This window comes from Strix uralensis, chromosome 5 (assembly GCF_047716275.1).
Source record: "Strix uralensis isolate ZFMK-TIS-50842 chromosome 5, bStrUra1, whole genome shotgun sequence".
NCBI classification, from domain to species: domain Eukaryota; kingdom Metazoa; phylum Chordata; class Aves; order Strigiformes; family Strigidae; genus Strix; species Strix uralensis.
In genome coordinates this window covers 54,207,445-54,230,671 of record NC_133976.1, presented here as the reverse complement: position 1 = coordinate 54,230,671, position 23,227 = coordinate 54,207,445, and the positions used below count along the sequence as shown (strand labels likewise).

General features: G+C 38.6%; 1 protein-coding gene across 6 annotated transcripts in view; it reads right to left on the bottom strand.

Annotated features, from left to right (window-relative positions):
- NR1H4 (nuclear receptor subfamily 1 group H member 4) overlaps positions 1 to 21,931 on the bottom strand; it is a 42,982-nt gene extending 21,051 nt beyond the window's left edge. For 3 of the 6 annotated variants that reach the window (XM_074870843.1, XM_074870847.1, XM_074870849.1), the window contains exons 1-5: positions 21,811 to 21,897; positions 21,143 to 21,269; positions 17,720 to 17,813; positions 14,954 to 15,093; positions 3,662 to 4,024 (exon numbers count right to left, since the gene is read on the bottom strand). In XM_074870843.1, coding sequence (XP_074726944.1) covers positions 3,662 to 4,024; positions 14,954 to 15,038 — 448 coding nt within the window. In that variant the 5' untranslated portion in view covers positions 15,039 to 15,093; positions 17,720 to 17,813; positions 21,143 to 21,269; positions 21,811 to 21,897. The other 3 variants (XM_074870848.1, XM_074870844.1, XM_074870846.1) reach the window with 3 other exon arrangements.
- Positions 21,932 to 23,227: the final 1,296 nt, after the last annotated feature.

Below are 23,227 nucleotides of genomic sequence, written 5' to 3'. Positions count from 1 at the left end.
GCTCATGTTGGCTGGAAATGTTGAATTTGCTTTGTTCTCTTAGCTTGTCATGAATATGATTAATTATGGCTAGAGTTGCTCTAGTGTTACTGATGCTGATTTTTCTTATGGAAATTATGAAAGTTGAAGGAGAACAGATGTTAAAAGTGTAGATGAAACCTTTGTAAATATCTGTTTGCCATCCTGATGGCCAACTGTGTTGGGTTTTTCAATTTAAAAGTATTTGAAGTTCACAATTGCTAACAAAGTGCCTACTCCTCTCTGTGAGACTATCAAGACATGCTCCGGCATTCCTTCCCGCCATGCCCACGTGGTGGGTGTTAGTCTGAGGAGAAGATTAAAGTGGGACCCTTCTTTGCAAGAAGTATTCTCAGTCTGGTGTGAGAGACATCAAGCATTATCAACACACTGCCAAGCTGCGCAGAGGGAGTTCACAACTAGTTTTTCTCTCAGCATAACTTACTCTGTGGCTTCATTGAACAAATGTGATACTATGTCACACTTGTTCTGTAACATCTGAAAATGGCCCTTAAAACCCAGTATCACTATACAGGCTGAGGCTATACCAAAAAGTGTTTGATGTCTGTCTGCAAAATTTGTCTCAGAAATGCCCTCTACAGCAGCAGACTTTAAAGGATGGTATATTGGTCCCTATACTGTAACAATGCCTGAACTGCCTTATTCTTTATGAACCACAACAGTGATGCTATTATTGTTAATCAAGGCAGCATTTTCTGAAGTGTATATTGTATGAAAGTAAATGTTCTGTTTAATCTGCTTTTGCATAATATGTAAAATATTAATGAAATAATATTTATTTGTTAATGGATGGTAATGTATTGAAAAATATATATAGAAGTGTAGAGTCTTGTCCATATCTTTAGATTAATATTCTCATGAGGGATGATAAATAAGATCTAAATATTGTTCCTTCTGCCCAAGAAAGAAAAACAAAAAGAATGGAGGGCATTGCTGAATGCATTACCCAAGAAAAGAATGAAAAAAATATTAACATATTCATCACAGAGGATTGAATCCCATAAAAATATGTGCAAAGCCTCCCACTTTGCATAAGAATGTCCATGGCATCAATGGAGCAGGAGTGCTGCAAGGTGAGAACCAGTCCTGCAGAAAGGGATCTGCATATTTTGAACACACACTGAGCATGAATTAACAGTTGCCAAAAAGAATGGCTAATGTCATACTTGAATGCGAGACACATGAGATAGTTCTACTGTACTAATAAGAGCACAACTGAAGTACCAAGCCCAATTTTGGTCACCATGCTTTGAGGGTAAGTATACCCGTGTGAAAAATTCCACATATACACAAGAATGATCAGAGGTTTAAAAAACATAGTATCCTCTTCACCTTGTCAAACAGAATTACCAACCTCAGCACATCTTTTTACTGAATCAGCTGGTACTTTAACCACCTCTAAAGTTTATTGTAGAAACAAAATGCATTATCTTTAAATTATTCCGCTTTTACTATGTTTGATCAAGGGTACTATTCTTTGTAATTGATGTTGCAGTCACGAAAGAGAACAAAAACATAAATAAATTATCCCAATAAAGCAGTAAAATCATGGTTAGAGTGATTCAAACTGAATCAGTGGAGAGATGAACACTTATTTCCATTCACCATGGGTTTTAGTCTGTGTATTTACCTGGTGGTTTTACCCTCTCTCCTAGAAACATTCTTTACAAGTTTCATACTTTGTAATAGTAAGTCTGAAAAATGGCTAAGACATTTAATAATGAAGTTACTAAACAGTAGGAATAGCTTACTAACAGAGTAAATGTATCCTTACTTCAAATCTTCATATTAAAATTGAGTTTAATCTGTTTTATAATGACAGCATTCATATGAGTAAATTCATATGTTTTGACTTTGAGACTATTCACACTGAGACCAGAAAGAAATTAATCTCTTCTTTATTGGAGTTATTGAGAGATACTAAATGACCCTTGACTGTATTCATGTTTAGAGTGTGGTCTGTTGTACCCTCAGAAGTGGATTTGTAACACATAAAGCAAAACCCCCAAATTAGTTCAAAGACCACTCTCAGTGACAGTGAGCTCCACATTAAGATATTTTAGTGCTTCAGTAATGTCCATGCTTTAGCCTTTATGCATAGAATAGAAATTTTAATTAAATGTTTATTCACAGAATATAATGAAAATTAGGGGCATTATTTTTCTTTATACCTCTTGTGCTATCACTTGTTACTTGGTTAAAGAGACTCATCCCCAGCTCTCTGCAACCTCCTTTCAGGTAGTTGTAGAGGACGATGAGGTCTCCTCTCAGCCTCCTCTTCTCCAGACTAAACAACCCCAGTTCCCTCAGCCGCTCCTCGTACGACATGTGCTCCAGACCCTGCACCAGCTTCATTGCCCTTCTCTGGACACGCTCGAGTAATTCAATGTCCTTTTTGTAGTGAGGGGCCCAAAACTGAACACAGTAATCGAGGGGCGGCCTCACCAGTGCCGAGTACAGGGGTAAGATCACTTCCCTGTCCCTGCTGGCCATGCTATTTCTGATACAAGCCAGAATACCATTGGCCTTCTTGGCCACCTGGGCACACTGCTGGCTCATGTTCAGCTGGCTGTCAATCAACACCCCCAGGTCCCTCTCTGACTGGCAGCTCTCCAGCCACTCCTCCCCAAGCCTGTAGCGCTGCTGGGGGTTGTTGTGGCCGAAGTGCAGCACCCGGCATTTGGCCTTATTGAAGCTCATACAGTTGGCCTTAGCCCATTGCTCCAGCCTGTCCAGATCTCTCTGCAGAGCCTCCCTACCCTCGAGCAGATCAACACTCCCACCCAACTTGGTGTCATCTGCAAACTTACTGAGGGTGCACTCGATCCCCTCGTCTAGATCATCAATAAAGATGTTATCAATAGTTATTCCATCAGCATAAGCTTTTGTCCCTCTCTGCTAAAATATCTGGCAATCATGATTCCAATAATGGCAATGATTTTCTATATCCCATTTATCTTGACACCAACTTGTGAATACTATTCTCCTAAGAAACAAGATATTTATCCTATAGATACCATCTGTTTCCTGAAGAAGCTCCCTCCCTAGGGATAGGGGCTACCTCTAGAAGAAAATCTAGACTTAGAAATCCTTTCATTTCACAAACCTGAAGACACCCACCATATCCTTTGGGAGCTGGGGGAAAGAGATTCTCTGGGAACAGCCTGCAGGTGGGAGCTGACAGCTTTCCCTTCCTTTCAATGCACCCAAAAGGAGACATTTGGTCTGGGTTTGCAGCTGATTTCTAGGCCAACCTAGCACTGAACTCCCAGGAGCCTCCATGGGTTTGGTTCCTCCCACAGGCAGAGATCAGCATGAGCAGCCTCCAAGACAGCAGAGCCAGGCTGCCAGACCCCTACAGGGAAGCTGTTCTTCAGTTTACCAAGAGATAATGATGGCTCAAGAGCTGTAGGTTGGCCAATGGTGCTCTATAATCACAGGACAATGGTGGAAGACACTGCCAAACTGTCTTGGGGAAAATACAGAATAGTGTACACCAGATCCAGATGTAAATCTCTAAAATGCTTAATGACTCAGATAAAGTTAACAGGGAAGAAAAAGAATATTCAGAAACCACTGTGCTTATTTGCTGAATTGTATTCCGTAATTGACTTCATCCTACCTTTGCATCCTTCACAAGTAAGAGCATTGTAGTGGTACCCAGAGGCTTTGTCACCGCAAACTACACAGAGCTCTTCTCCTTTCACTCTGCCCGTGGAGTGACCCAGTCTAGGCTTTTTGACTGCAGGGATATCCATTATCTCTGTTTCCCTTGTGAAAAAGGTCTCTGAAGGTATTCTCCTGAGCTCGTACATCCCAGGGGAATACCATTCCTCATGCTGTGGAGGGTAGAAGCCTAGGTTGGAGTAATAAGATGGTGATGAAATCTGAGGCTGAACTTGGGGAAGTGGCACACTGTTGTACTGTGTGTAAGGTGACACATCTGCCTCTTGCACTGGAGAACTCATTGGCTCTGAAAGGACACCTGAAAAATAATAATGCAAAACCGGTTTGTATTACTGCCATGAAACGGCAGTTATGAGAGAAGTTTTCACTTCCAGACATCCATCTCAAAAACAAGGCATAATCATAAAGATTGCATTATCTGAGCTCAGATTGGCTGTGGTTCTGGTCCTACACAAATACATTACAAGATATTTTAAAAGTAACTTAACCATTCTCAGCCACTCCTTTATTATTGGTGGAAATGTCCAGCATTGGCACTTACGTAAAAATATCTTGAAAGATACTGTGCAACTAATCATATAAATGTTCAGTTTACAAGAAAGAGTAATCTACACCACAGTGAAGCTAACAACCTGAGTTAGGTCTCACAGCAGAAGAAAAGAAATCCAAAAAAAAGCCAGAAATCCTATGGCATTAGTGAAAGTTAGATCAAGACTCAAACATCATGTTAATTTCTATTTAATTCTGAATTAAGATGTCATGACAGGGAGAAACTGCACTGGGGAAAGATGACAAGAGTGAGGCTTAATTAGAAGACTAAAAACATGAATTAAACCTTCAAGAAGAGCCTGAAAGGGGAAAGTGAAGTTACCATGATGAAACAGGGAAGATATTCCTAATATAAGTCATGAAATGCAACCTTCTCACCATCCAGCCTCAGTGTCTGCCCAGCCAGCCTCTGCAGCCTGGTGCCCAGCCCCTACAAGCCTGTGCCACTCAGTGCAGTTGTGTGGTTTGCATATGAAGCACTTCTGTAAACCAGCACTGTTGACCTCTGAGCCAAAACCAAACCTGGCTGTGGTACCAGGAATGGCAACCCTTCCAATTGGGATCAACACAGTATCTGGAGGCTACCTTAATTTTGCCCATTTGCATGTTTAAAAATGCAAACAACTTAAGTCTCATTTTTTTCTGTACTACAACAACATCTAGCAGTCCCTGGATGATGTAATCCAAATCAAGCCCATGTCAAACAGCTGAAAAGAGTAATTTAGAAGTTATGTGCAAACTACTTCATATTTTCTGTTGGAGAAAGCCACATCTTTCTGTTTCATGAAGCACTGACACAATTCCTTCACTAGTTCTAAGAAGAGAATCTGAGCAAAATAATGCATATTTCCAGGAAGATGCTGAGTCCCACTTTTATTGGAATCAACAGCAGTATTTACAAAGAAATCATAGATTGATGTTCATTGGTGACCGTTACTTAACAGTGCTTCAGAAGCACTCCAAAAACATTTTTGCTGACATAAAGTCAGTTCCCTGGCAAGTCTCCTTCACTTCTGAGGAATCAGAAACAATAAAGAAATGCTAACAGTTAAGAAGAGGGAATATCTGTAATGACAACAATAATTAAAATCTATAGTAGGGGATTCTTCCCTCTCCTTTGTCTCACTTCAATTAGTGCCAGAAACCAACCTTTTCATTTCACCTACTTTTTCACCTTCAAGGTCTCATGCTCTTGCTCTGCAGCCTTCTGCCCTTCCTACTTTACAGTGCTGCAGAAGCCATACAAGTGTTTTGGATTTGTGTGATTGCTGAATTGTCCACAGCACATCTTTGCCAACAGCAAATGCTGAGGTCCCAGTTCAAGAATAAGCAGCAAGATGTACATCTGGAAAAATGTGACACAAACCCAAATGAGAATAATGTTACCATTTATTATTATTTATTAGGTATTATTATATCAATATTATTGTTAATAACAATATTTTACAATACATATTTAATATATAAATATATCTATCTTTATCTATTTATAATATATAATTATTTTTAGTATATATTATTATTACTTTGTTTAGTTTAATTATGGTTGCATTTAGTTGCTCCAGAAAAGACCAGGGCCCTGAGTACTACACTAGCAGAAGCAGAATAGTAGAAGGCACTTCCCAAACCCAAGTTTATGCCCTTTAAATAAACACAGCATAGATACACAGAGACCTGAGACAAAATACAGGCAGCTGGGAACTCTATGGAAGAGCCTGGAGATGAAGTTACAGCTTCATGCATCAAATACAAACTGTCACTGATAGCTGCCAGCTGCAGCAGTGACAAAACATGTGAAAGGTGAGGACAGCAATGATTTGAAGCTGACCTTTATTGTTCGGTATAGGTTTGATGAGTGGTTTGTCTTTAATTACATTTACCACTTCTTGAGACTGCTGCTCATTAAGAATGGTCAAGGTACTTTAGGTACAAAAACTGGTGTTAATTCTGAGATACACAATCATCACATAAATCATTCAGTCTCTCTTTGGAAAGGACTCTGTTCACCATGGAGATGTAAGTTATCATTTGATAGTTAGTAATTACTTAGTTGATTGAGTTTGCTAAAGGAAAGTGGGACCATCCCAAAATGAAAAGGAAGAAACTTGATTTTTTTTATGCCATTCACAGGAAATTCCACAATAGCTCTATACCAGCCTCCTGAACTGCTTGGGCCTCTGAAAGAGCACGAAGAGAAGGCAACACTCCTTCCACAGCAAAAAAAAAAAAAAAATGGGGCTTGTTAAAAAACTCAGGACTACTAAAGAACTGCAGTACATCCTGAGACAATGTTGGGTGTTTATTTAAACCACTGTAGATCCATTTGAGTTACAGATATATTTAGAAAAATGTTCACCATCATGAATTCTGCTCCTGAAGGAAACAAAAAAAAATCTGAGTCATAATGTATGAAGTTAAATGGGGGAAAAAAAACAATCAGCCTGTATCTCCTTTTTCCTTCTGTGTCAGGCACATAGTTAAACAACTAGGCTCAACTGAGTCTGTGCTCAGAGCAACAGAAAGGAAAGGGAAGAACAGTCAGGGTTGAAAGAGACTGAGAGAACAGTTTCCTGTAAAACAGGTTTACAGATAAAACCCTGGGAAGTGCTCAGATACTAGTTATGGAGACCAGACTGATTTTTAAAGATAATTGGGTTGTAACTATGTGGGTTTTCACACTTTAGCTTAAAGGTGGGGGTTTTTTCTTGTTTATTTGGTTGTTTTTTTAAGTAGACCTATTTGAAGGGCTTGGTGGGTATCTGTATTTCATCCTTAGAAGTCAGCCAACTTGGGCTGACTCAGTGAGACACCATTCTCCATCCAGAGGAGAACAAAAAACAGTTGTCAAATTCTTTTTTCTCCCCACAAAATCATCAATGAGCCTAGAATGAAACACTGCAAGAAATGGTGTGCTCCAAAGCATTAGTGATCTAAAATGATTCCTAAAAACAATTGTTTAAAACTGTGGAGGTGTTCCATAAAGATGATTTCAAAATGAAACTGTTTCATTTTTTTCTTTGAAACATCCTTTTACTCCGAAACATTATCTTAAAAAATTGAAACAAATGATGATGTCAAAATAGAAACTGGATGCCTTGAAATTATTGGGACAAAGTATTTCTATGACCTGATCCAAAAAGCATGGTCTGTGTTCCCCAGCCCTCTGCATGCACGAGGCTTCTGTTGCAGCCCAAAAGGAGCCGTTTAGCAGAGCCTCCTCCCCTTGGGAGCTACAACCAAGTTCAAGATACCATTGGACTGAATTGAGGTGAAACAACATCAGCCAACCAGTTTAACAATTTATTAATACAAAATACAAGTGGTTAGATACAATAACTCAATGGCAACTACTTAACTGGATAATTTAACTGGATAAACAGGTGCCATGCTACACATTTTTACTTGGATCTAGTTATAATTCATTAAAGAGAAAGAAAGGAGGAGAGAGAGAGACAGAGAAAGATATCACCATCTGTGGATCCAGCGGCATCCCATTGATCCTCTTGATTCTTGGTGTCTTGGTGGTTGGGGGTCCCTCCCTAGCTTCTGATGATACCATTTTTATACAGTCCAAGTCCCAAGATCTTTGCCCAGTTCCAAGAAACTTCATGCATATGCATGATGGGCATGGTGTCATGTGATGGTAGACGTGGTCCAGTTCAGCACAGGCTTGGTGTGTCCCAGGTGGTCACAGGGAGACTATTTTTGGGGTCACATCATCTGAGACCCTTCTCAAGGTCAACAACCTAGCACCCTACACCTTCGTAGTTAGTTCTTGATAGGCATTAAAACCACAGGTTCTTGCTTAGTTCAAAACCACAGAATGTATTGTTCAGTCCTACCTCTGCAGAGCTGGAAACTGGTGTTTCGTTCTTGCTTGTGGTTTCCTCTGTACCAAGAAATGTTTAAGACAAATGTCCATGCATCTGTCTGCCACAGCTTCCAACAAAAGCTGAAGATGTTCTGCTTTCAGAGGCATGTGGTGCACTGCTCTGTCCTCTGTGACGTTTGAAAACCACCCTGATTTTTGGAATTAGGCTTTGTAAAGTACTTGCGAGTCTATACCAAATATTTTCTTTTTGCAAAAGAAAATTAATCTTGTCTTGCCAACTGGAATGTACATATGCTTTTGTCCAGATATGTATGAGTAGAAGCCTGAGATGAGCTGGTCTCATGCCACTGTAAAGCATGAGCCAGTCTACTGAAATCGCTGGAGCTGCAGTAGTATAAGCAGTGAAAGTGAAATCAAGAACTAGCTCACTGGAATACAGCGATATTTTATGTTTGTGTGGTCTTAACTATTTTGAAACATATATCTGCTTTTCCTTTTAGAAACATATCTTTTACATTTTTAAAAAAAGACTACTTAAGCACACATAAATGTGATGATACAGCTGCAGATGTTTTAAGATTATGTTTTGCAAATAAATGTTTTTTTAATGAAAAAAATTTTACAGAAATCTGGAAAACTTACTAATATCAAAGTGAAACCTTCACATGCATGTGGTCATCATTTTACAAATATTTTCCACAGTACCACTTGCAAATGAAACTCATTGGAAAGTTTTGCTTTTGTTCCTTTGAATTTTACACAGAATATTTTACATAAGACTTGAAAAAATATTTGACATAGGCTTAACTACTTGTAGAAGTGAAAGGGAATTTTCCTTGTAGGAACTAAAGAAAGTGTTTTCAGTTTGCAGAGTTATACTGAGGTTCTGTGCAGATTGAAGGTGATTCTATTCAGAATATTACAGAAATTACAATGAGATCACATTTTAATGTAAAAGTTATTGTTCCACTGATATAAATCTAATTGAAAATAAAAAAAATCTAAGCAGGTTTAAAATATGAACCTCTGGCTCTCTGTAGGATTTTCATGAAGGAACTTAAATAAGAACAAGATTCAGGATTAAGTAATTTGGAAATCATAACATAACCATTAATGAAATCCTGATTTAATTCCAAATAAATTATTTGCAGATCTTTAAAGATCACTTGGTTTAAACAACCTTCTAGCATCCTACAGTTTCAAGGAAGAATGCAAGTTTAGATGGCAAACACATCCAAGCGAGAAGATGACAATATCCTACCTTAGGCTGTCTTCAGTCTGACCATTTCTTGAAGAAAAATACTATCCTTAAGGTACCCAGTCCTCCTTTCCCTCTCTTTCTGTTTTTCTCCCTAAAGACTACGTATAAATAAAACTTCTTAATTCTGCTTTGTCTGTATCCTGTTGACTTCTTTACTGTGAGAACTTTCTTTAAGATTAGCAAAGGAGTGACACAGACCACAGGTTATATAGTTTACTGATTAACTTCATTACAGAGAAACTTGTCTGTAAATGTCTGAAACAATAGCAATGTCCCTTCCCAGTGTGGATTTATCTGGATTAAATTTGGTTACCTTTCAAGGGGATGCCTCCAAGTAGCCTAGCCATTGTAATTTTGTAACTATTGTGGTTTTTTTACAATGAAATTTTTATGAATAAATATTTAGTAATGTCAGGTGATTCTGTGCAATAGACTATCTACTTCAATATCACAAGAAGCATGTTTTAGCTGACTGGATTAACAGATGTGTTTTAAGCACAGAAATGTTGTATCATCAAAAAAAGGCCAAAGTTCCCAGGTCATACTAGACACATCTGTATGACAAGATAGAGTGCCAGAAAGATGTCCTTGCCCCAGGGCCAACCATCAAGGATCGATTCTCAGCTATGTAGCTTAGGGGTAACTAACTCTCTCTAGAGTGGGCAGGATGCATCTGCACTACATAGTCTTTGTTGCTGACCTTACTCTTCTGGGCCCATGTAGCCTTCCTGTGGCTCTCAGATAGTATTGTTTAATATATGTCACTTCAGTTCAAAGCATCTGTAACATTGCAAGGGCTGTGTTGGATGCCACCACAGCACTACTGGGAAACCACGAAGTTAGATGACAACTAAGGTATGAAGGTACAAACCCCACTGAGACAGTGTTAGAGGACCATGCAGAGTAAAAGAACCCAAATCTACGGCAGTCTTGTGCATGCTGCCTTTTTGGGAACAGTCTCTGGAGTAAGTCCATTTCTTAAAGACACCTACTAAAGTAATCCAAAACAGAGCCCTAGAGCAAGATAAATTGAGTAGTATCAAGATGGGCATTCAAGGGTACTGTTCCTCTTTCAGTCTTCAGCCTCTTTCATTTAGCACTGTAGATGAGCCCACTAAGACCCAACATCACATTTGTGACCAGAAGTATGTCTGAGGATCACACCTGGAAGTAAGTAGGTAGAGGATCAAGCCCCAGACTGCAAGATTCCCTTTATTTCACAAAACAGTCTCCTTTCCAGGCTAAGATCCACAAATGACTCACCCATGCACAAAAGAAAGCATCACACAAATGCAGTTCGGTTTTGCCTTGCTCGGTGGTGCAACTGTCACCTCAGAGTCCTGTTCATCTGCATTCCTCCTTGTTAATTTTTTTTTTCTCAGGTTGCCACTCTGTTTGGTTTGGATCTCTTAATTATGCTACATACATGATATTCTGTTTAAATTTGTGTTGGTTTGTTTCCTTTTGATTTGGGGGTCTGTTACAGGCCTAATTATCTTCTCTGCAGGGATGAAGCCAGATGTTGCATCATCTGTCAGGTGGTGCTAAAGACAATCAGTTATTTAACATATCTTATGATCCTGAAGCTGTTTAATCAGTTTGGACACTTGATCCTACTACCTTTTTTTTTTAAAAAAAAAAGCATAACCAGGACGAATACAAATTTATCTAAAAGGAATCAGCCTTTTAAGCTCATCTTAGGCGCTTTTCTATGCCTAGAACAGTTTTCAATGGCATTTTATTGTTCTTACATTGTTAAATATTTAAGACAAGTTTAGATGTATTGCTTTCTTTTCCCCTTTGTTACATGTCATTTTCTGTTTATTCTTCCTTGTCCATTTCAATAAAGCTTTTAAGAGTGCTCATTCACCCAAAAACTTCTTTCTCAGCTAGGGACATGTACAATGAGGATGGCATTTCTTGTCTTGTTGTATTTTGATGTCACATGACAAGAAAACATTGTCAGGCCATCAAAAAATACTTAAAATGGGTCTTTATTCAAATTAAACATACAATACTACTGGCTTCTCTTTCCAGGTTCTTAGAAATAATTCCATCTCTGATAGCTGAAGTTTCACACAATATCTTGCATATTGATAACTCCTATATAAGGTGCTTTTACAGAAAATAGAATGGGACTATTCCTTTAAAGGCCTGCTACTTACTTATCATATAAATGACAGTTTGAGTCAAATGCTGTATATATTTCAGATGCCATACAAAAATATAATCTTACTGTCAACATTTAAAATATGAAGAAGACATTTTTAGCATCTGAAAATTAGTTCTTGCCCTTGTAAAAAGGGCATGTGATAACCATTGGAAGAAAGAAGATAATGGAGATACAGGTATTTAACACATGTATTGGTCCCCGTATGAAAACCTTTCAAAGGCAACTGAAAGATGTTATCAAATATCTTTTTGCAACAGTCTTGCCATCCCAACTGAATTGCCAAGCCATAGAGCAAGGCTTGTCAGCTTCAGCATAGTGCTCTGCTAATGCACCTCAGCATCTTCTAGGTCACAGCTTGTGTCCAGTCAATTTGGAGCAAAGCAGAGGAGCTCAGATCAGTCTATGTCTATCATGGTAGAAGTGTCCACAGAATAAATTCATGTCTCTGAAGTGACCCAAAGTCTTTAAAGGAGACCAGGATTTCAGCCTAAAATCACAGGGGTTCAAAAATGCAATTTGGTAGGTGTGTCACTTTTTCTTAGTTCAGGATATGAAATTGGACCAATCCTCACATAGCTGGCCCTGTTCAATTCAGTGGGTCTTGTGAAATAAAAACAAGATTTGACTGAGAAAGAGAAGTATCTTAACAGGATATGTTCCATGGAAACCTTTGCACCTCTGAGATTTCTTGTCATCAAGAGACCCTTTACATCACTGGGAAAACCAGAGCTAGAAGGAAGAAAAAGTTGATTTTGCATGCAGATGCTATAGAGGATATATCATTTTATGATACTGTTTCATTTATCATTTGATGATATCATTTTGGCTACTTCTTCAAAATGATATTTTCTGTAAAGAGATCTAGGATGTTTCTAAATTACCCAAGTAGTGAGGTAGAAAAATAGAAGCAGTTTTCCAGGAAGACAGGGTGGAAGGGAAGGACCCTCAGTTCTGCTAGGTTAAAGGTCCTTCCTCATTTGCACTTTGAGTCCTTTTTTCCAGGGACTCATAACTACAGAAGTGAAAAACTACAGTTAAAACACACCAACTCCAAAGACAAAGAGATACTTTACCTTAGACATACACTGTTAAAATAGCAACATAAATTTCAGCAAGGTATAACTGCTGAAAGGTAGAAAACCTTTTTTTCTTTATGCTCTTCTGAAACCTGCTATGAATCCTAGAAATCTTGAGGGTGAGTATGTAGAATTGCCCTGGAATTACCATGGTGATGAGGCTCACAGCACAAGCAACTCATGATTGACAACATTTGAGAGACCTGTAGCTAATGTTTGGAGATGCACTTAGATTTGTTTTCAAAAGTCTAAGAACACTCTCCCTGTGGACTGAGTGAAGCATAATGAAAAGATAATATATTTCCAAGGTTTTTAACAGAATGTGGGTATGCATCTTTGAAAAAGGAGACTGTTTTGTGTAACAGCTGATGTTTGTAAACCAGCAATTTCTCACTTGTATTCTATCAGAGCTGTAGTGTGTGAGAAATCCTGGGAGAAATGTATATGCTAAGGGTCATTTAAAATGAAAGCTTTCTTCTTGTTTCCTTGGATTCACAAGTCTCTACCTGCCAAAACTGAATGTCAAAAAAAATGCAGGTAGTTTACAAATATAAAATTGAGAGGCAAAAACCATTTCCTACAAACATTTTGAAGAGATGGACTTATATTTTCAGAACAAGTATCTTTCTCTGTGGACTCAATTGCATAATATTTCTAATGTTTGGGGTTTTTTTTTTCCAGCTATAAAAGCAAAAGACACCAAATTTGTAAAGAATTCACTTCTGAGACTTGAGTGACATCCCGCAAAACAGGACCAAGTGGCCATACAAAACAGAAGTCAGCTTAAATGAAACACAGCAGGAGTGCTAAGTCTCCTTCCTAATGGGACCTCTGATTCAACCCCTTAATACATTATTTCTTTCTGTTACAGAAATGTCAGCTTGAATTAAATCTCTGCTAAGCTCTGCATACCTATAATGGGAAACACAATCCCTATTCTAAAGTCCTCACAATTTCCGAGTAAGATTTCGATGTGGAGGGAAAGTATTTTACATTAACATGCTTCCTGGTATTTTGAAGCTATCTGATCATTACTCTTTAAAAATAATGAAATAATTAGTGAACAAGTAGACGTCAGGGGTAAAATCTTCTTGACAAAAATCTGAAATAGTTCAGTTATGCAGGTCTTTTAAAGGGATTACTGGATATAAAATTTGGCACTCTAGATTTGAACATCTTTCTCCTCTTTGTATATCATGGCCTGACATTGGAATTAACAGGTAGCAAGGAAGTGGTTTAGCTATTTACACATACTTTTTTAACAACTGCAAAAACATTTTACCTACCAAAAGCCAACACATTTAAAGGAAAAAACAGTAACACAGTAATTCAATGGGTTTTGTTTATCATTAGAGATAGTGCTTCAGTTTAGCTGTATGGGCCCAGAACACTGGAATTGGTCTGATTTAGAGAGATGTTCCCAGCTTCTAAGAGCTCTGCAGCAGGAGTGTCTCCACATCAGAGTCCCTCCATGCATGGCCACTATTCTTGTTTCAGATAGATGAAACGGAAATGTTTTCAATTTTTCCAGCACTCAAAGAGAGAATTCTCATCTTATTTGAACTGGAAACTTCTGAAGTGTTACAGCTTTCTGTGGGGGTCTGTATTGTGTGGGGCCCTGAATGTATCATGTTACTCAACAAAGGTCCCCCTCTGCTGCCAAAAGAAAGGCTAAAAAATGTACTATTCTCTTTTTTTTTTTTTTTCTTAGCAATACATATAACAGAAGACAGCTTCCTCATGCTTATAAAATATTGATCAAGAATTCTTCATTCATTAACAAACCCATGCTTAGCCTTGAAAAAGTCTTGAAAAATGGAACTGGAGCAAGGAGAATTTTTCAGCTTGCATTATAACTTTTCTTGTGCATTGAAATTAATAGCATAAGTTTTTATTTGTCTCAATAAGACAATGGTTTTAATTTAGGTGAAATTAATTTCATAAATTGGCATAATATGGCAATGCAAATACATTGCAGTATAATTTTATTACAAATTAACTGAAAATATATCTGCTCAGCTTGATTTAAAATACTCACATGAAGATAACATCCAGCCTACATACAAAGGTCTGTCTTTGCTGAATGGTTTCAGGTATTAGAATAGTGTTATAAAAACAACCTACAACCTCTGCTATGAGCAGTGATGACAGCAATAGTGTGCAGGGTTACATTAACACCACAGATCCATTATTTTTTATTCTTTCCATAGGTATTGAAGATTCAAGAAGGTTGGCACATGTCAAACACACATCCTTGACTTGAGATATCAGTGCATTTTCTTCTAGGTTTCTGAGTAAAGGATAGCTTGCTATTTTAACCTAATTTGGTGACTTACCAAACAAGTGAGGACCTTCAGCAAGAGAAAATCCATCAGCAGTGGCTAGCTGGTGATGTCCTATTAAATTCATTTCAGATCCCATTTATTCGTCAGTTCAGGAGGAATATGCTAATTAAGAAATAGGTTGAAAGGAGATCCTGAAAGATATAAACCAAAAAGAATATTTAAAACAAGATAACTAATTTTTGTGTACCCATTGTAAGGCAGGATTCAGGAGTTTGTTTCAATATTTACTGTAACAAATGTTGGCTTGAAGCCACAACACCTAAGTCAGCTTTTAAATAAAATGCTGCATCTAGTTTGTTGGTTTTTTCCTTGCTGTGGTATATTTGCCATCCTTCTGCTGTTCATTTAAAACTAATGGCAGTTTATGCTCAACCTTATTCATATGTTCAGACTGAAGATCTGGCCTGACCTGCTGAGGTCATGTTACCCAGCCCCCCTTCCAGGGAATACCAGTTGTTTGCATTATTTTTTCAACACTCTTTCATAATTTTATTGTTCTCGTTTACTGAAAAACTGTAAGTTTATGATTAGGTCAGAAGAATCAAGCCAGGAAACTTGAGTTTAATTTTCAGTGACTGGCTCTTTATCTTGCCTTCAGTAATTACTGTCTGAACAAGATAAACAGTGGCAAAAACAGAAAGCAAAGTCTTAGTCTAATAACTAGGCTCGCCCACCAGCTCCCTCTGTGGTCTCAAGCAGCTGTATAACTCTCACCTGGGGAGGTGGGGAGATGTTTGTGCCCTCTCACTAGCGTACTTTCCTAGCAGGTCAGATGGACCAGCGTTCGTCACCTGAGGTTGACAGTAGCACTCTACCCAGGTCTTTTCTTTCCCACTCCAACTGCTAGGCTATTAAATAAGAGTCAAGAGACCTGCCATTGCCTCCTACTCAGACAGAGGCTATAACTAGAGCAGCACCACATCCAGGAGGAAGGCGTGCAAGAGGCTCCCTTGCACAGGTCTGGCTCATGTGGGTGGGACAGGGCAAGTCAAGGTTGCATTTGAGACAGGATCATCAGCAACAGGAGAACATATAGCTCCAACAAGAAGATGTCTCAGGGGTCTATGCAGACACCAAGAGGATTCTGCATAAAGTTGACAGACATCTGTTTTGCTTTGGTTTATAGTCTTAATTCTTTATTTGGTTTATTCCCATGAGACTATCCCAGGGACTGTGTTTCCACTCACTGAAGGCGTTTGAGAGTTATAGCCCAGTCTGCTTCCCAGCGAGGGCTCAGCATGCTTCTCAAGCAGAAGTGAAGTCATCTGTCAAAAACGTGCATGCAGCAGGAGGCCCCAGTGCTGAGCAGACTGGGAAGTAGCTTGTGAGAGTGGCAAGCACACTGTGTAATTACATTCAGATTTGTCCATAAGGATTCATTAGGTTCTTTCTTAACATAAACAAAGGCCCTCTAATTAGACAGATGTATTTTAAATGTCTGCCCACAGATAATTTGAACAGTTTACTCAGAAATGTCAAAAGCTACTTGTACCGCAGACCAGATTGGGTTCTTGTGGCAAATATCATGTAAACACACAGTCTCAAATCTAGCATGGAAACACTGTTTTGCAATAGCAAAAAAACTTCACATATCTTGGGATGGGGCTTGGCAACCAGCCCAGCCACCCCAGTAGGCCCACGTTTGCTTCCAGCCATTTTACTGCCTCGCCACCACATTTGCTGGGGAAAGTACCTGCTGGACTCACAAGCTGGGGCTGCCCACATGGCTGCAAAAGTCTTACAATTCCTGACAGATTTACCATGAACTGCCCATGACAGACCCTGAGGAGGGGGTTCCTCTTACAGCCTGTTACAAGGTTTCTGCAATGGGAGAAGACGGCAGCACAGTCAGGACCCTTACAATGGTCAGTAAGAGGAACATCAAAATGAGGCATCTTCAGAGGGCTCCTGAATGTTTCTCTGGATTTTCTTGCTGAAGACCAGAGGAGACAGGCCATCTCTACTCCCTCCTTATGTCCAAACCCTTCAGTAGCTTTCTTACAACCCACGGGCATGCAACCCTTGCAGTTCGTTGCAGGACTAGCTCTCCCTGCAGCCAGACTTGAAGATTATGTTTCATCACTACTACTACTTCTCATGTTTCCTCCTCAGACCCTATATGAGGAGCTAATACTGCAACAGTTAACACGTCACCACTGAGACTGTGAATTTCTATATGTTCATACAGAGCCTAGAACTTAGCTTCTTATGGAATGTTGGATGTTATATCAAAATACTTTAAAAACAGTCCCAAGATGACATCCATTTTAAAGTATTTTATTAGACTGCCAGTATACAGTCAGATTTTCAATGCATAGCTTCTTAGCTTGTAAAATATATATCCTCCATCTGTCTAGTCCATGCTGCAAATTAAGGAGAAAGCAAGCAAGCTATATTTGTAAGTGCTAACATAGTGTCTGTGTTTTTACAGTCTCTTTGAAATGTCTATAAACTTTTCTTGTTTCTTTGAGACTATTCTATTTTTTAACATGTCATTAGATAATGTCACTCTTTAACCTCAAGACAGACTTCTTATAATCTATTATTCTTTACATACACAAAAAAAAAAAAACACCCCACCCTGGTGTTATTAATACTGCCTTGTGTATAGTAAGAAACTTGAGGATATATTTGTCATAGCCTCCCAGTATGCTAGGAGGTTACAGGCTTTGTAACTCTACCCCTCCTGCCACATTAATTTTGATCTGGATAGATTCAGTTTGAGTCAAATGTTCATGATGATTTTACAGTTCCCACCTTTTTTAATACTTCATTTTCTTTAATATATTCAGCTGATGTAGACCATTTACTGGATTTCATGGAAGAAATTAATCCTATCTTCTGGGGATTTCTGCAAGGCACAAGACACGATCACCATTAAAAAGGTGAAATGGAAATTTTCTATTACATGTAGATTTGCTACTGTAAGTTTTCCTGAGCATCAAACTCTTCATTAAATACTGATTGACATTTTTCTTTAATTTACCCCTGATTCCAGCCTGCTGTGACCCATCTATCCTGTATTAGACTTACCCAATTAATTTCACCAGTATTTAAAAGAAGCAGCTACTGATTTCCAGCTTGTGTACACCAGGTACACAATAGAGAGTATTTAAGCACCACTTAATCCACACATTGGTCAGTTCTGGGAAATAGCATAGGTCACCGTAAGTCAGTGTCGCAAGGCATCACAGACCCAGGGGTGGACTCCACTTTCAAAGAGCCAGTTCCACAACACGCACCCCATTATTAACCTTTTCTCAGCCTAATCCTTCTACGCTGCTGCTGTGGTTAAACAGCTGTGTTCCTAGCTGGCTGCAACCCCCATGGAGCAGAAGCATTGCTCTGGCCAGTGGGATAGTCACACCCAGCAGACACACAGAGGCACCCAAATTGCTAGCAACACAGCTGGGTGACAAAGGGTGCCATGTGCAGCACCTATGCACAGAATCTTTTGGCAGAAGTATTCCTGCCAAAGATAGAGGGTCTGAGGTGTTTTTATTTGGCTGGTAACATAAAGCTATGTCATCCCAGCTTCCACAACAAGTTCATCTACACAAACTGGGATCAGTAACTACTCTCTTAATTCAGATTTCTTTATGCACCAAAACCACATAATAGCGCAATGCTTCATGATAGTCACAGGCATCTTTGTTATGACTAAACTTTCATAGATATTTCCACCTCATGCTTCTTTCCTTATATGAAGTGTATCTTTTAGCTACTGCTATCAAGATGAATCTAGACTACCTTAGCCAACTTGACTGATACTCCATCCTGAGGTGTAACAAAAATATACATCAGATAGATAGGTAAAAGCTGAAATAAAGGCAATAGGTGCATGGGAAATCAGTATTGCTCTCCAAAATAAAAGGCCGTCAATAGAAATTAAGAAGCATGGGATAAGTTACAAACCTTTTTTTCCCCAAGTAATTAAACTCATTAATAAACCTATTTACTCCATCACCTTTTGAAATTATTTTCATAAGCCAAAAATATACAGCAAAGAAAAACAGAGATCAGTATGTATAAAGTAAAATATATGCCTAATTGCTTGAGGTTATTTTGATCAACTGTGTATTAAGAGCTCTGAATTACATAAAATTTTATTACATGTATCCTTTAGCATACTTCAGAACAGTCAATCAATGCATGTTTCTGTATTATGTTTAACTGAAAAAATTGAGATGTACATTATTATATATGTGGCTTGTTCTTTCACTGTATGTATGTGAATGCACATTTATTCAGCTTTCTTACAGGATAAATTTTCATGAGAGTATACAAATCTATATACATACACATATGCATGTGGGTGTGGGTTTCAGACTTGTGGAACTTACGGGTGGACTACCTCTGACCCTACTATGATCAATAGTAAAGATTCCCCTGGCTTCTGTGTAAGCTAAGCAAAGCCAAGCCTCTTAATGAAATAATTAAAGTTAAAATCAACAAGGCCCACTGAAAGACAAAAGCATTGTAGCCCCATGCTTTCAGGTAAAGTAAAAATATGTTTGATCATCAGCAAAGCTCCATGATAGTCTATTTGCATTTTACCTTCAGAAGAAGAATGATTGAATCTATTTTAATTACTCAGTAAAGGAAGATATATCAAAGCACTGGCAAAATTTTACACAAATAGTAGTGAGGTACATTTCCCTCCTTCTGTCCTGTACTATTGTCCTATCTTTACACATCTGGCTGACAAGTGCTCAAACAGAAATTTCAGTAACATCATTAATGTATGGCCTGATCCAAACACTGTTAACATCAATGGGAAGATTCCTGTCTAGTTCACAGGCTTTTGATCTGGCCTCATAGCCTTTTTGTAGAATATTTAATGTAGTGTTTCACTTCTTTGAGAGGCTTTTTTATTTGTTTGCTTGTTTGTTTTAAAGTGTATCAAAGAGACATGAAAGCATTAGGAAGATTTATGCTCCTTGTTTCTAGCCTTTTGCTGCCAGATCATTTTGGCATGCATGGCACCATGGGCAGCTGATGCAAAATACAAGCAACGATATAAGTAAGTCTGAGAACCAGAGACAGAACTGGTGTTATTCTGTTTGTTTGAAATTTACTGTTTAGATTTTTTAATATGACATTTAAAATCAGAGCAGCAAAGAGACACAGGACACAGAAAAATTGTAGGATATTCTTACAGCTTAATTCTGAAGCAGAAATAAATATCTTTAAGTCAGTCAGAAGCAGAACTGAAAACTCTACTAGAAGTGTTAATGGCATTTCTGTAGGTAGGCAATTAACTTCAAAGAGTGGGGGGGCCAGCTTCTGGCTGTCCCTGGGATGACCTGCTGAACACCATTTCTCCATGTCCTCCTTTCTCCAGTATCTTTTTAATGTCTCACCTGATAAAACTGCAAACCCTCCTTTCTTAACCTGTTTTTGGACTCACATCAAGCCTAGAAGGATCCCAATCTAGTTTGGGATCTCTAGGTTCTCTGTAACACAAGCAATAGCAATATAGCAATAAAAATAACAAACCCCAAATGTGTCCTACCACAATCATGGTTTTCTGAAGATAAATGCCTAGCAGGAACACTCAGAATAAACTGACATTTTCTTAAAAACTGGCAATGGATTCAAATAGTAATTGCTTGAAATGTGAAACCCCCTTTTGCTTGTGCTAGTTATGTGAAATAAATGTCGAAGTCCTGGACTTCGGAAGATGCACACAAAACTGTCAAAGACATTACATAAAACAGTTATAACTTCCCTTTCTGGATTGTCCTCTGTTCTCCCATTAATCACATTTAAAACATTTTCTGTTCCTAAAAGGATAAAAAATTAACAAACCAATACAATTTTAAACCTGATGCACATAATTATCTAGATAGTGTTATTGCAGGAAAGACTCGGTATCAAAGTTATGCTTTATTTTGCAGTGACACACAGACACAGAAGCCAGATTTCTATAGACAAATTCCAACACTGTCATTATTTTTCATGAATTTAACCTTTTTCCCAAGGGGAATTCCTGCAGTTGCACCAATTTTGCAGATGCAATTACTTCTCCTTATATTATTCTTCAATAAAATACTAGCTTTAAAAATTATTTTTTTTAATGTCAAAAATCCATTAACAACTACTAAATAATTCAGGTGAGAAAATTGCTTTTTTACTATACAACAGCAAGATCTATCAGTTGAAGGAATTATTACTTACTGTTCTTTTCTGGAAGATTGCGGATGGCAGGATGTAAGACAGTTCTGCGCTCAGTTCAGTATCCTAACGATTCTCACAGAGGAACATTTTTGTTTTTGTTTTTTTTTTTTTTAGGTTTAGCAGAAGCCTGTAGTGATAACACAATGAATCAAAGCTTGGGCTCATTGGCTCAGTGCCCTAATGGACAAGGATTACTCATTAACAATTCTTTCTTTGCAAAACTCTCCAAACACAGGCTGTGTTAAAACATTGTGAATCCCAGCTTGTCCATCAGCACAGAGACTTGAGATGCTCATTAATACTCTGGCTGTGGGGTGATAGTACCTTGTTGATGATTATAACACATTTCTTGCACATGTACATTTTTATGACACACAGTCTTCTTTTATTTTCCACCCAAGAGGTCTAGATATCATTCCAAGACTTCTTTCTGTTACTCTTTATACTTTTTAGGGGAAGTGAGTACTGAAGAAGCAGAAGAGCTATAAATTACAGCATCACAGGGATTTGGGGACATTAAAGTTCAGTTCCTGGATCTGCCACAGTAACGAACTGCTTCATTTTGATTTGGACTCATCTCATAAAGCTTTAGGCATGAAACTGAAGCCCTTAACTTTAAAACTAGTAGATTCATGCACCTTTTGTGCACAAGGGGAAGAAATTGGTACCTGTAGATGGTGAATCACATCCTGGATGGGCTGCACTGCATCTGAAAATGCTGATCTTTTGCCACTGACAGAAAGGGGACCTTGAACCACTACATACCCACTTACCCAGCAAAGGAATTTAAAGTAAAGTGGAATGGATCCAAGCTGTTCTGTTTCAACATCCCACCTACACAGCAAGGGTAATAATTCCCTGTTTTGCATTGCCAAACATATCCAGTGGGGGTGAGTTGATCTGGCAGTGGTATTGAGGCAGATTTCAGCCAGAGGGGACAGCTGGCAGCATCACTCATGGTAAGCAAGATCACGTCTGCCACATGGTATATGCTCTCCATCCTTTTCTACATATTTGCACTGATTGAGAGTGAATACACACAGACACAAGCTGTGCCTCCTACTCCAGAGAAGAGAGGCATTGGGCAGCAAACAGAGTCCTCTCTAGGAGAAAGGTGACAGCTGCTGGCCCTGAAATTACCAAGAGTAAAATTCCCTCTCTTTCCCCCAGTTTAAGAGAAAAAATTTTAAAAGGTATATTCAAACTCAAGCTTATATTAAGGAAACTGAAACTCTTTATCCTTCTCTTTAAAATGTAATTAATAAAGGGTCTCTCATGCGTTCTTTCCCTTGCCAATTCACCTGGTAGCCAAACACATGTGGTATGACAGGTTTCTGAAGAGATCAGTGGGAAAATGATGCTGTGAGGCTGTCACTGGACACTAGCACTCCCAAGGGAGTACTGTTTTCAGGGATTTATGCCTACAGTTCATTCCAGCAAGCACTGGCTATATGATAAGTACAGTTAAGACTAAGGTTCTCTCAGTCCTCATTTGTGACTCTCTGAAAGCCACCACTACTGTAAGCAATGAGATTTCTCTTTTACAAATTCATGTTTAGCAGAATTGACAAAGTACTTTCAAAGAAGAGAATTCTTCCAAAACACAGGAGACACATGCCAAAAACACCCTCTCTCTGGTCATCCTGAAGCCAGTTGTAGGATTTGTCCCTTACCAGGTGAGGAAGTGAAGGCTGAGCCAAGAAGTCCAACAAATGTCATATTGTGTCTCATGGAGATTTCCATCTCTCTGATAGTTCTGAAGACCTTAAATCTCTTTTTCAGCTTTCAGCCTTCTGCAGCATTGGTCCTAGATAGTTGGCAGCACAGAGCAATTGACATTTGCAAGGCCCTAGAGACCAACTTTCAATAAAGGTTCTTCCCCAAAAAGCATTTTCCTCTGTGTGGATGCTGTTTGTCAGGCAGCAAAGTGCTCACCACAAAGGAAACTGAATTTAATACCCCTATTCACTAACGAATTTATTGCATTAAAACATTTTTCCTTTCCTTACAATAGTAAAGAGGCAAGTGACAAAGTGGTGCTTTGTCCACTAATTGATACTTTCAAGACATTATTGGAAAAAGCAA